General features: G+C 40.1%; 1 protein-coding gene across 2 annotated transcripts in view; it reads left to right on the top strand.

Annotated features, from left to right (window-relative positions):
* The first annotated feature begins 1,044 nt into the window (after nucleotides 1-1,044).
* dhrs13a.3 (dehydrogenase/reductase (SDR family) member 13a, duplicate 3) overlaps nucleotides 1,045-14,083 on the top strand; it is a 162,438-nt gene continuing 149,399 nt past the window's right edge. For both annotated transcript variants that reach the window (XM_058633676.1, XM_058633677.1), the window contains exons 1-5: nucleotides 1,045-1,204; nucleotides 2,397-2,515; nucleotides 2,706-2,829; nucleotides 2,953-3,279; nucleotides 3,552-3,781. In XM_058633676.1, the coding sequence (XP_058489659.1) occupies nucleotides 1,078-1,204; nucleotides 2,397-2,515; nucleotides 2,706-2,829; nucleotides 2,953-3,279; nucleotides 3,552-3,781 (927 nt within the window). In that variant the 5' untranslated portion in view covers nucleotides 1,045-1,077. The remainder of the gene's footprint in view (nucleotides 1,205-2,396; nucleotides 2,516-2,705; nucleotides 2,830-2,952; nucleotides 3,280-3,551; nucleotides 3,782-14,083) is intronic.

Raw genomic sequence — 14,083 nt, 5'->3', positions numbered from 1 at the left:
ATTAATCTCTTGAAAATTCACCAGATATCGATGAACATTTCAATGCCATCACAATGACAAGTCTTTGTTTACAAACATTGTTTAGCCATACTAATACAGCAATGTAAACTATGACTGGACACTGGATCATGGTCATGGCATCCTGTACAGTGTATCAGTATACAATTGTGTGGGGTTTAAAGCAAGAAACTGGACATATTTTACTCATTCATACTCATATATTCTGTAATATGAGGCATTACAGTAAGTATGCAGTATTACAGCACAGTGTACCTTGTTGAAGTAGGTACCTTTTTCCATTTTAACAAAATGTTGAGAAGAGAAGTCTTTGCCTCCAGGAAAAGTAAATTAGTGTTAGTTTATTTATTTATTATTAGTGAAAATCGAGATTCAACAGATGGAAGTTTATCAGTTCACGTCACGTTTACCAAATAACCAATAAATAGAATATTATGCTTAATAATAATAATAATAATAATAATAATAATAATGATAATAATAGTGATGATAACAATAATAATAATAACAATACTATGCTTAAATGTTCTTGGAGCAGATGAAACATAAATAATCAAAATAAATTATAAGTAAGATGAAAAAAACTCTAAAATGTGTCTAATCTTTTTTCTAAACAAAACACATTTTACTTTTGTAGTATTTGTCATTAAAGTGTTTATCATTGACATTACTGTGATTGGGGACCACAGAATATTTTAGTACCTGTAAGGAAAAACTGGAACGTCAGTGACTGTCAAAAGCCCAGACTGTGGTTTTGTGGAAACAGTGCAACATGTCATTTTCTCAAGTATACAAGTCAAAGGCAACTGTTGTTCAAGGACCTTTCAGATATTGGACTTTCTGTTTTATTATCCTTTTTGGTTCAGAGGAGAATATTGAATCTCTTAGGAGAGCACTTATTACAGTTTTACATACTATTGGTCTATGAGAATATAGGGTAATGCCTACCCTGACCTGCGGAGGGCAGCATCACGCTATCTTGCGTACAGCCTGTCGAAACCCTATTAGAAGAAGAAGAAGAAGACATCCCTCGCACTACTTCCGTTCCGTACTGTTGATATGTCGGTGTGTGTTTACTTCGTAGCGGGAGCTGTTGTCCTCTATCTGATAGTTTACTACAATGTGTTCAGAGGAGTGCGGGGCTCGACCTCAGTGAGGCTGGAGGGGAAGACAGTCATTGTCACTGGTAACTACCACTGGTAACCTGTTAGCCTTTGTGAACACTTAGCATCAAGTAGAATGTACACACACACACACACACACACACACTCACCAATGAGTGATTGTGAACTTTTACTTCTGCATTTAACCAATCTTTATTACGCGCTAGTAGTGAACACCAGTGATGGAGAAATTAAGCTTATGTGAAGCACTGAACCACTTGTCAGTTGTTTAGAAAATGGGTTCATTACTCGAAGCCTCATATAGAGCGACCTCTCCTGGCGAAGCGCAAGGCTGCAGTCAAATTAGGGAGGCTCGTAGGTGAACAGGAGGCTTTTAATTGCACACACATCTCAATGAGCATTTGAGTTTTTTTTTTACTTTTGTAGAAAATACCTTTTGTTCCGAAGCATCTTTGCTTTGATCACCGTTTTTAAATGATCTTTGCTTTGAAAATTATTTGATTCACACACACTAAGACTTAGTATTATGTTATATTTACAAATAAAGATTGATGAATGTGTATATTGTGTTAATAAGAAGAGAGTGCTGGGAAAATATGGCATAGGTTGGGTGTGCGTCTATGGCAGGGGGTGATTATGTTGCCTGCTGCCCAATGGGTGTTGGGGGACCCCTCAGCCATTGAAATGTCCCAGGATTTGAACCGGCAACCATCCTGTTATAAGCCCAAGCCCCTTCCAATTGGTCCTATTATTTTTTCTGTATATTTTTCTTTCATCAGCTCACACTGTGGTCACTTTCACTTGTCCACCAACAAACACATATGAATTTATAGTCTGACATGTGAGGCAGAGACCAATTTATTGTTTGTGTAATGGCCGTATTGGTGACCTTTAGTTATTCTTTCCATAGATTGTCTTTCCATTTAAACACACAGTAAAGCACTGCATATTAGGACAATGTGAAACATTGCTGTCACAGTTATCCTGACCATTATTTGCTATTCCTGGCATTGCACCATTGATTTGTATCTAATACCTGAGAGTGGGATATTCATCATTCAGTCACTTACAAGTGGTCAACATCTTGCACAGAGCTGGTACAAATGGGATTGTACTAGTAAAACAACATATAGGTTACACAATTTTGAATTTTGAAAGTGCAGGGTTGTTTCCTTTTGTCAGTTTCTTTTTAAAATGTATTTGTGTTGTTGTGTTGTTGTTAGTTTAATACATGTGGCTCACTTTCCTGCACAGGAGCCAACACTGGCATTGGTAAGGCCACAGCTCTGCTGCTGGCAAAGCGAGGAGCCAGGGTGATTCTTGCCTGCCGCAACAAGGAGAAAGCTGAGGTGGCTGTCTACGACATCCGCAGGGTAAGTACACTGACGGATGCTTTTCAGACATTAGTAGATCAATACATGCAGATATTGTGGCAACAGAGAGTGTAGTTCAGCAAGTTTTTATAATGGATTTTCTCTCTTAGTATTTATGCTATACTGCGTTCCGGCCTGTGCAGGTGGACTTGTTCATGTGTGTGTGACAGCCAGCATGTTGGTTTTTCAGGAGAGTGGGAACAATCAGGTGGTTTTCATGCAGCTGGATTTGGCGAGTCTAAAGTCTGTGCACAGTTTTGCTGAAACATTCCTCAAGACTGAACCAAGACTGGACATCCTCATCAATAATGCAGGTGAAGCTTATTATTATCATTTTTAATTTATCTTTTTCTTTTTGTATTCAACACTAGTGTACATTGTTGTGAAACTGAAGTACAGTAGTTGACTGACTGCCCAATTCCCATGTGGTGTTTCAGGTGTGATGGGTCCAGGATACACTGAGGAAGGCTTTGGCGCAGCATTTGGGGTGAACCACCTCGGTCACTTCCTTCTCACCAACCTCCTTCTGGACCGACTGCAGAGGTGCGGCCACAGCCGGGTGCTCACCGTGGCCGCACTCCTGCACCGCTTCGGAAGCATTGACTTCCCTCTGCTGGCTTCCAAGAAAGATTTAGTGTCCAGTCAGTCCACCTGGCACAACTTCCAGGCCTACTGCAACAGCAAGCTGTGTAACGTCCTCTTCACCAGAGAGTTGGCCAACCGGCTGGAAGGAACTAGCGTCACCTGCTACAGTCTGCACCCTGGTCAGCACAATCTATAATTAGAATTTTTGGTGCAGCTCTTTTGTGGGTAAAGACCAAGCTGGAAATGTTTTTTTTTTTTCTGTCATCTCTAAATATGGGTTTAAGGTAAATACAGAATTAAATTTTGGGCTCCTTTAGTTTTGGGCTCCAGTGTAGTTGCACAGAGTGCACCTTATCCAGCTTATATGTGATGCTTAAACAGGGAGTCTTTTGTTGTATGAGTTGCTGTAGCTTTACATTAAAGTCTCTTTTTTTTTTTTTTTTTTTTACAGGCGTCGTCTACACAGAACTGTGTCGCAGTATGAGTCTGTGGCAGCAGCTCCTCATTATGCCCTTTGCCAAGCTCTTCCTCATGGATCCAGAGATGGGATCACAGACGACCCTGCACTGCGCCCTGCAGGAGGGCATCGAGCCTCTCAGCGGACGCTACTTCTCTAACTGTGCAGTGCAGCAAGTGGGCGCCAAGGGACGAGATGATGCCCTGGCAAAGAAATTATGGGAGGTGAGTGAGAGGTTAACTGGGTTATTATAATCGACTGCAACCTAATCTAGAAGCTCCGAAGACTTTATGGATACTTGGCATTTCACACACAGACCTCAACGGGCTTCCAGTGTTTTTGGCTTGTTCCTAATCTCTATAACTCAAAGAGCTACTTTTATACTGTGTGTTTAATCGTGGGTCATGTTTGTTATATTTCTGTTCTTCTCTAAGCACTGTGCCTCCAATTTGTTAAATGACAGTTTTTCACGTGTTGTAATTACTTTATTTATGGATTTCTTAAAGCACTTCTGTCTGGAAATATCCTTCAAACTTGATTACTCGCAGCTGAGGGTGAGTGATATTAGCTTACAATGATGTCACCATATTCCAGGGAAATTTGTGATATTATGAATGATAAAAAAAAACAAAAATAAAACGAAACAGAATTTTTTTTATAAATGATTTACAAGGTCAAAAAGTGTATATCCATAATTTCCCAGTATGCCTATTTACAGTAGTAGTGAATCTAGCACCGCAAGATGGCCGCAGCATCATGGTCCAGTCGTGACACGCCATAAATAATAATAATAATAATAATAATAATAATGATGTAGTGTGCTACACAAAAAAGTGTGGTGCAATACTTTAACTTCAGGAATGTGCACAACATTATCATCACCTGATGATAAATAATACAATTGACCTCAATTTTTATTACGTGCAGCAACAAACGGGAGCAGTCCAAACAGCCGTTCTGTCAAACTGTAAACAGTCACTGCTTATAAAATGCTTTCATAACTTGGGGGATGGTTTTGGATTCTTGACGTTAGGTTGTACAAGGTACTTGTACTCAAAAATTGTTGATACAGCTGACAGTACTCTCACTGTGATGCTGTGCAGACACAGGATCAGTGAAACACTGCTGTGACAGAAACAGAATGGTCACCTAGTGAAATCAACAAGTGTGCACCATCTTAAGAATACATACCATTACACAGCCTTCTCTGACTGGAAACTGGTTTGTGTTGCGTTGTCAACTAATCGTCCCCCCACAAAAGAGTGAATAATGGCAATTTTCTCACATTTAGAGCAGCTTGTTTTGGACTTTCGCTCATTGGGATCCGTGTTGAATGACTGGTGAGCTACAGACAGTGGGTTAATTGAGCTGCACTGGACTCTGCTTTCACTGTTGTCAGGTCAGGTATTTTGCACACTTTGCACATGCACAGAGTTACAAGGCAGCAGCATTAGGTAAATCAGTGGCCATATGTTATGTTGTCCAGGATGAAAAGGAAAGTCGTTTTAAGAGCAGAACATTGCACAGCAGAATGAGTTCTGGTTAATGTAATGGTGACGTAGCGTTTGTGTTTACTTGACAATATATTTACACAGTTGGTTCAAGAGAAAGCTTTACACGTGTGCCTCACAGCCGTCTGCAAACCTTGTCTTGTCTCTCCTGTGGAACAGCTTACGTTAGAACAAAACAAGGTTAAATAAATGCATGTTGGACTCTCTCTGTACGTGGTGTGTGTGTGTGTCACAGGACTAATTAGTAGTTATAGGGGTCTCATTTTTCCACTTGTTAAGTATTTAATTAAACAAAATTAAAAGACTAATGTCTCTCTGGTTTTCTGTGGTAAGAGATGCTTTTGATTGATGCGGTCCAAAACTGTCAATATCAAAAACAAAAGTCTTAATAAATGAATGAATTAATTAAAAAGAACATTCAAAAGTAAATAAAATGGGGAATCAACACAAATGTATAGAATTATGCCTGAGATCAATGACCTGAGATCAATGACCAATGACTGAAGATGAGCTAAATGTAATATTGTTTTATATATAGATTGTAGTGATAATTATACACAGGATATTAGTTTGTTCTGAAATGTGTTTGGTGTACAAATAAAGAAATGTATTTCAGCTGTCATGGGGGGGGGGGGGGGGGGGGGGATCAAGGTCAGTGTTAAAGTAGACATGTTCCAATATCAATATCAAGAAATGTATGCATTGATCTGACACCACCACATCTTTAGCCAGAATTAGTCACCATGTCAGCAGTTTGGCAGTATTTCATGTTTGAAAGTTCATACACTAAAACAGTTTATTATTGTTTATTCCTACATTTATGTAGTGTTAAAATGTCTGTTACACTGTTTCATACAGGTAATGTGCTGTTTAAAATGTAGGGTCATTTATTTGATGAAATATACATCAAAAGAATATATATACAAAATAAATTCTATACAGGGGCTAACGGGTTATGATGCAAAAAAGGTTGCAATAATCTTGTAAAAAGGGCTTTTTTAAAGTTGCTTCTGATTTGGCTAAACTTAAGGTATGACAAAAAAAGGTTAAAAAAGCTAAAAAGAAATAAAATGTAAACGTTACATAATTACATACTGACTTATGACACTGCCGTGAATGAGACCATACTATTCTCGATACATTTTTTATTGTATGTATTTTCATCTCATGTAGTTCAGCCAATGGTAGAATCATTTTCTGCTTGTATACATACATGTCTTAGTTGTTTACCCCTGTTGTCATCACACTATGTGCTTTACTCGTAACCAAAAACAAATTTGTAACAGGCACACAATAATGACTTGTAATATTAATAATTTATATGATAGAAACATTAATGTTCACGATACAAGGAGGAGGAATCGGATGAGTATTGTGTTGAAAGGTGCAAGCGGTAATAAAAGCAAAACTAAATCTTCCCTGTAAAAATATTTATTTGTTATTATGTGTGTATGACCTGAGATCTTTGCAGTGGCTCCATCCACATGTTGCCACTCATTTCACTTCCATGACCATCCATCCATCCATCTTCTACCACTTTATCCTCCACATGAGGGTCACAGGCGCGGGGATACATGACCCTCCTACAAGACAAAAATGTTGAATCCCACTTCTGATTGCAAGTGTTCACGTTCTCCACCAGGGGGCAGTAGCGCAGCATCACTCTAACAACAGAAGCCCCAGCGTCACATCCTTCTGTTCCTCGGCTGTTGTTGCTCGGAGCAAGGTTGTTGAGGACCATAACCCAGCAGACCTATGGATTCTGTTCATTATGAGCACTGATTATTAACACAGGTAGGCATGAAAGCCAGGTCAGTTGGGTGTGTTAAGAGATGTGCTCTTGTAATTACTCAGTAGGACATTCTTCTGTGCAGGCTTTTCCTTTGACCCCCCAGTGTTGGTGGGGAGATGCACACATCCACAATCGATTCCTATCTCCTCCTGCAACCATACCTCCGTCCCCTTCCTTCACCCTCCTGCTGTGTCTGTTGCATTTGTGAAGGACCTGTGTGGTCAACTTTCTGTTGCAGCTTTCATGACAGCCTTTTTTTTTTTTTTTTTTTTTACCACCATGCTGCATCTCACTTGTTCCAGCAAACGCTGGGGAAGCAGTCACTGGCAAGAGGTCGTTAAGTTCGCTGTCATCAGTCCTAACACCCAAGCAGTTCCAGTCGAGCTAAATCTGTATATTACACTGAAAACACTGACAAATCTCACTGACCTCAACTGTATTGGCACTGAAGCCGAAATCTCAGACATCTCCATGAGTGGAATGGTGTTGGTATGAGCCCAGCTCCTTGTTCCTCTGCTGATGCACAGTTCATCCACAGTGAGCTCTATAGATTGCTCTCTCTTTTTAGTAATATGTTGAGCCAAGTCCCATTACCAAGCTCATTGTGGCTACCTGTTCCATCACAGGTCTATTCCAGGTCATTTTAAGCCTTCCAGCTTTTCTTTAATCTAGAACAGTTTATCTTATCTTTTAGATGTGATGATGATGACCCAGTCATGGCCACGGTCACCTGTTTGCCCTTGTTTTTTTTCGACTTATTCGCTTGGCACATACAGTATGTCAGCGCTCTCTGCCTTCTTCTGTATTCTGTGATTGGTGTCGAGGAAAGTTAGGTGAAGTCTCCAAGCTATTAGAGTCGGGTTCATTGCGTACCTCTAGTTTTATTTGCTGAAGTCCTGTGCATGTTCCATTTGATGGGGAGATAAGGGGGGATTGAAGGGAGAAGACCATGGGGGGCAAATAGGGGGTTGCAGTCAGGGATGGTTTACCCTGTGAAGACACATCAGATCCTTCTCAGGCCAACCATTCCTAGAAATTGTCATGGGTCAATGACAAAATGTGTGCAAAGCTTAATCTCAATTTATTCTCAATTTCCTGGGTTTCCTTTGTTAAACTGTGTAAATGTAGATATTTATATGGTGGTAAACATACCCAACTTGCAGCCACACTTATAAAATTATATAAGCAAAATGAAGGAGCTCCTGCACTTCAGCTCATGAAGACTCCGCAGATGAGACAGCTGTGTTGTTTCAGGCTAAAGGTTTGCAGCTCACGAGTGCACACCTCTCCTCCTTGATCTATAGTTCATAGATGTTCTGTCAGTCCTGCTCCACTCTCTTGTTTGAGAAGCAGCTTGCTGACGACTTGTGGACTGTGTTTGCTTTGGGCAGACTTCACAGCGCGGCAGTACTTAGCGACTGGATTAGTGCATTAATTAGGCTGCTGTCGGATGCATAGAGCTGCGCAAATTGATTTGGATGCCGTTTGAGCCATGTGCCGCTTGTTTATATGTGGACAATATCAACACATCTGAGTGGTGAAAAGAAAAAAAAAAAAGATATTTCACTTACTCTGTATAATAAGCCTGTTTGACATAGTTAGGTGCAATAAAGTCACACAAATTACAGGCAGTTCTTCAAATCTAGCAAATTAACAAGAAGTATTTGAACAATGTGGCCAGTCTTTACTACTGGGACTTTTGCCGAATTGACATACAATATATTGGGTCTGCACTGGTATGTACAGCCTCTGGGAAGTGGCTTGTAAATGCGCAGGAGCCAAAGTTCAACATCTGTCAATCATATAAATGGAAGCATTACAAGTGGAAAAATGTAAGTTCAGGTGTGAATGCAACCTGAATGCATCCTGAATGGGTCTCCTGATCCGATTCCTCACGCTACATTCACAGGTAGTCTGGGATAATTTAGTATTTCAGGACCACCTCCTCAAAACATGAACAGACACGACACTTTTTCTGATGTTTCTCTTTAACTCTGCCTCTCACTTGACCCTGATTAACACAAGCACATCAAACACATCTGTTCAGTCATACTGGTTATTGGTCTTTATAAACGAAAATGACATCCTTTTGTATGTATATAGAGTGGGGAAGTGAGATCTGATTTAAGGAGATGCAGTCAGACAATCACTGTCCACTGGTGTCTGAATGAGACTTAAGTCACTATAAGGTTAACTTTAAGCAGTGTCGGTGCTAACTGACTAAATTATGTGCTTCATGCCAAAACCCTACAGTGCGACAAACCGGTACACTCAGTTCTACTTGTTTACCACTAATATCTCCATCTTCAACAGTGAATTGCAACGATATGATTTCCATTAATTGTAGTCGTAATTGTTGTGAATGATGAAAAAAACAAACAAAAAAAACATTCTTTCTCCACATGACCCTTGAGGTGACGGTAAATGATCTCTATTTACAGTATATAGTGCTTTTCTAGTCTTGATGACCCCTCAAAGCTGCTTTACACTAGTTTTGCCATTCACACAGCTACACATCTGTATATACAGGGAGTTTGCTAACACACATCTTTCATACTGATTCACACGCTGTCAGGAGCGATGCAGGGTTAAGTGTCTTCCCCAAGGGCGTGTTGGCATAGACTAGCGGAGCCGGGAATCGAACCCGCAACCCTCAAAGTACCACTTACCACTGAGCTACAGTTGCCCCCAATTGTGGTACATTCATGTACTAGAGCTCTGTACAACAGCGTAACAAATGCCCAGATGTTTCTCTTCATGATCCATTACGTCCAATAACATTTGAGAAGCCTAGAATGCTATTGACTGTGGGGAGTCAGCAAGAAGTCTTTCTGGCCCAGTCAGCGAGATAGAGAATGTGAGTTCTATAAGGACCCCATCTTAGTTGACACTGGTCAAGAGGTAGGGTAAACTACGGTGGTCACCAGCCTATCACAGGGCCAACAAGTAATTTATAGTCCGCAGTTAACCTAATCCAAATCTGCTTGATATAAACCAATACGGAGAGCATGTAAATACAATTTAGGCTGATATCATATCTAAAAATAAAAACAACGAGGCATTTCTTTAAACATCACATGTCTCCCTGAAGAATGTTTTGCCATCAGTCATTAACCAGATCTTGTAAATTTTTTATGAAGTTGAAATTCGAGTTTGCCTGTTTGGCTTGTAACTTGGGTTGAACGTGTGTGGGCGCGTGTTCAAAGATTGAGGGAGATGCGCTTGGGAGACATCCAGAGAACAAAGTGTTAGTAAGCTCATATCCAATGTTAAATCCCCCCCCCACCACCACCACCTCTTTCCTCCAGACACTCCTCACTTTTCAGTGTGAACACACACACACACACACACACACACACACACACACACCACCCGTCCAGCCCTTATCAGTAACAGTGCGGGTGCCGATAAATGGAAGCATCCTCTGGGTCTTGTTATTTCCTCCGCTGCAATTAACATTCCCATCTGCTAACCTGTGATTAACGGTGTTTACCGATATGCTGCGGCATGTTCGACTGCTTGAGTCACAGTACACACCTTCCCCTCTCTTTCCCAAGCCCTCCCATATGCTGCTCAGGCTGTCAAGAGTGAATACAACTGAACACTTCGCCTGGGAGCCTCTGTTGCTTTGGCCTCAGTGGCAGAAAGTTGGTAAGTTACGACGGTGCCATATTGTCAGTATGTCTGACTGATAGCGACCCTTGAATAATGCTTAAGTATCATTTTCTATGGGTCTCCTCCTACCCTTGACTCCCCCGTCTGTGATCGTCACCCATGGGTTTCTGAAACAATGTTGGAAGGTTCTGATCTGGCAGCTCAGGAGTCTCTTAGAGTTAACGTTAAACCTGGGGTAGGCATTGTATTCTTGGCATTATTAGTCAATACTTATATAATAATCTCTCAGCATAATGTAAATCAAGTGATGTAAGTGATGCACAAATTGGGTCCATGACAGGAGACCAATCACAGGGTACTTCAGAGAGAGATAGGCCGTTCTACAAAGCAGCTGCGTTTGAGCTTCCCCTAGGTGGAAACATTGCTATTCCATCATTGGCAATGACGGCCTGTGCTCCAAAGCAACCTTAAAAAAAGGGAAGAGCTAGACAATAAAACGTTTCAGTGTGAGTGGAGCGTTTCAGAGATTCAGTTCAATCTGATTTCATTTGTGAATCGCCAAATCACAACGGCACATAATCTGAAGTTACATTTAAACACCTAATCTCAAGACCTTAATGTGGACATAAGGCAAAAGCAGAGTTTCTCCTATTCACAGTTTGTGTTCGATAATAGTGGCTGAGAACATGTGACATGTTCTGTTCAAAAATCTTTATGGCATGAGGCTGAATGACCCACAGACATCTGTTTAGTTAGCATAACTCTCCCTCAAACACTGCAACGATATCAAAAACCCTCAGCAGTTGTTTCTTTAAGCTCCAACTAAATATTGTGACACATCTATTAAGCTGCAGTAGCTTCATCCATTTTGGGTTGTCCAGTGCTCTGTTCCCTTGTAGGTCTACAATTTGCCAAGATGGTGTGACACTAAAACACAGTTCAACTTTACATGAAATATTCATGCAGATTATTATTTTCTCTATATTGCTTGTAAAGTGAAATTCAACCTCAGAATTCAGGATTTTTGCTTTAGCTTTAGATATGAGTTGGCTCTGAAATACAGATTTCACCAGTTGGGAGATGGGGCGAGGTAAACTTTTTCTGCTTTGAATGGTTGCAGTAATGCACTGGCACTGGCACACACACACACACACACACACACACACACACACACACACTTTGCCTGCTCAGACTGAGAGGAAGTTCCTCTGGTGCACAAAGATCAGTTTCACATTTTGTGGTGAATCACTGCGTGAAACCATCAGGCTCAGTGTGCAGGTGTTAATAGGAGTTTAAATCATCATCTCCTTTCATTTGTTTTGCGCATGTTTTAATTACGCTGCCTGTTGCCTACTGTGCCTGGAAACGGTATGAATGAGACATGGAGAGAAAGCAAACCTCCAGCATTTTAAAAGCCTCTTACATATACCTTCTGTGGCACTTAGCTAAATGAGCCCTTGCTCATGCTTTTTGCAATTTGCAATAATCTAATGAGAAAATGCTGCTTGCTGAGCAGAGACGGTTAAACAGCAACATTTTAGAGAGGTTACTGCTGTAAAAAAACATTCATTAGATTGAAATTGCAGTTTTGTTGGTTGTGATGACAACAAATTGCCCATTAGCTGCACAGAAAAAAAATATTTTTAATTTATTTTTTTCTCACACCTATCCATCCACTCACAATTGGTTTTCTACCTGAGGACTCGTGCTTCTTTACTGTTAAAATGAAGTGACATTTTGTAACATTAGTAAAATTCCATGTCATTGTGTCCATGTCATTAATAAAAGTCACATTTAGCTCGTCACAGTGGTTTATCAACACATCTCACATATAAGCTGCATGATAAACCCTGTGGGAAAAATTGCACAAAAAAATAAACTTACTGGTGAAAGTACCAGTTAAACCTCTGAAACTTCCCAACTGTTACGAGAACAAATATCCCCAAAATTACATATAATTTTCAGTTAAAATGTGCTGATGTATGAAAGCTTAAAATCCAAAACATATCTGTAATAGGCACACACGATGTCAGCCAAGGTCAAGTCCGGTTTAAGAAAATTTGTTGTGGATTGGTGCACTGCTGTAAGGATATTCAAGCTTTTCTTATGGAGAATTGTCAGATATTTTATCATCACCCTGATTTTCAAATTTCTTCGGTCAGTGCTACAAATAGAAAAAAATTATGTAAATGTAGACGTCTGGAGCAGTGGCACTAGTTTGTTCAGAATCAGCTGTTTATCTCAGATGATGGTTCGTCTTATGTGATTTCCATATTCCCGTGGCAGTCTCCATATTAAAACCAGTTTTTCAATGTTGTGAGCTTGGCGGTCATTGGACAAATCCTGCAAAAATGTTACTTCCAGGGAACCTCAGCTTCTCTGGGAGTCAAGTGAGCAGTGCGTCTGCATGATGATTGGAGGAACTGTCTGAAAGGCGGAACAAGCTTTTAAACACCAACAGATGTTTTCATTCCCCACATGTCACCTATTGTAGATTCATATTTTTATTTCTCCTAACAGTAGTAAAATATTATGTTTTTTTTTGTCTTATTTTATCATAAAGAGTAAGAAGGATCATATTGTCATTTTGCTGTCCAATCCAAATCACATGTCCCTTTTATTCTGAAGTGTTTAAGATATTTCTAAGAATGTGAAGAGCACTTGTGCCCCCTTAAGATTTGTATCAAAACAAGACAAAACATTACTACTAACCACTTTAAAAAGAAAATAAACTTGCAGCTTGTTGACATTTGAAAAAAGTAGGCGTAATGATGAAACCAACACAGACTCCTCAAGGCTAAAGGTTTTCTCTGCTTTTCATTGGGAACTGATTGAGGAATTCTGCAAGAGCACCATTATTGATTAAACGCTGATTGTGGTGGGTGAGAAAAATCACAACTTGAAGACAAACATCTGCGCAATTAACACAGCACTAGACACAAAATAGCCTGCATGAAAACATATCCTTTCACTGGGGTTGGGCTGGAATCTGTCTTTTGTAAGGTGTTTACACAGCACACAGCTGTTATTTATTTGACTTAAAAGAAGACAAATGGCTGCCTTGAAAATCCACTTTTGGAATGAAATTGTTGTTCTGAGTTGGTTAAGGACAGATCGTCAAACTTGGACACACAAACAAGCACACTAGCCTGGCTGTGTGTGCACTGGCCTCAAGCTCCACCTCATCCATCGCAGTGTCCTACACTTCCATGTAGGAGACTACTCAAGAACAAACTTTGGATCCACCCAGTCATCAGGATTACCTGTTGCACATAAGCATGGGGTGGTATGAGATTCTAAGTAGGATAACCTTAAGCAAATATATCATGGTATTGCTTTTGAGCTCTAAAATGTACCTCCTTCGGCCATCAGAACAGAATGACAGAACAATTTACCTTAACATTCAAATACTGCATTATAACTTGAAACTGTTTATAGTTTTTCCCAGTTTTCATAGTAGGTTTTTTACATGTTTATACATGCATGTAAACAAATGCATGTATAACTGACAACTGTGCTGCCACCTTTAGCTGGGAATGGACGTACGATGAGGAAGAGTCAGCACCATCAGTCAGTAGCTATTGATTACCTCATTGAGGAGGATGGGC

Source organism: Solea solea, chromosome 7, assembly GCF_958295425.1.
Source record: "Solea solea chromosome 7, fSolSol10.1, whole genome shotgun sequence".
Lineage (NCBI taxonomy): Eukaryota > Metazoa > Chordata > Actinopteri > Pleuronectiformes > Soleidae > Solea > Solea solea.
This window is presented reverse-complemented; position numbering and strand designations above follow the sequence as displayed.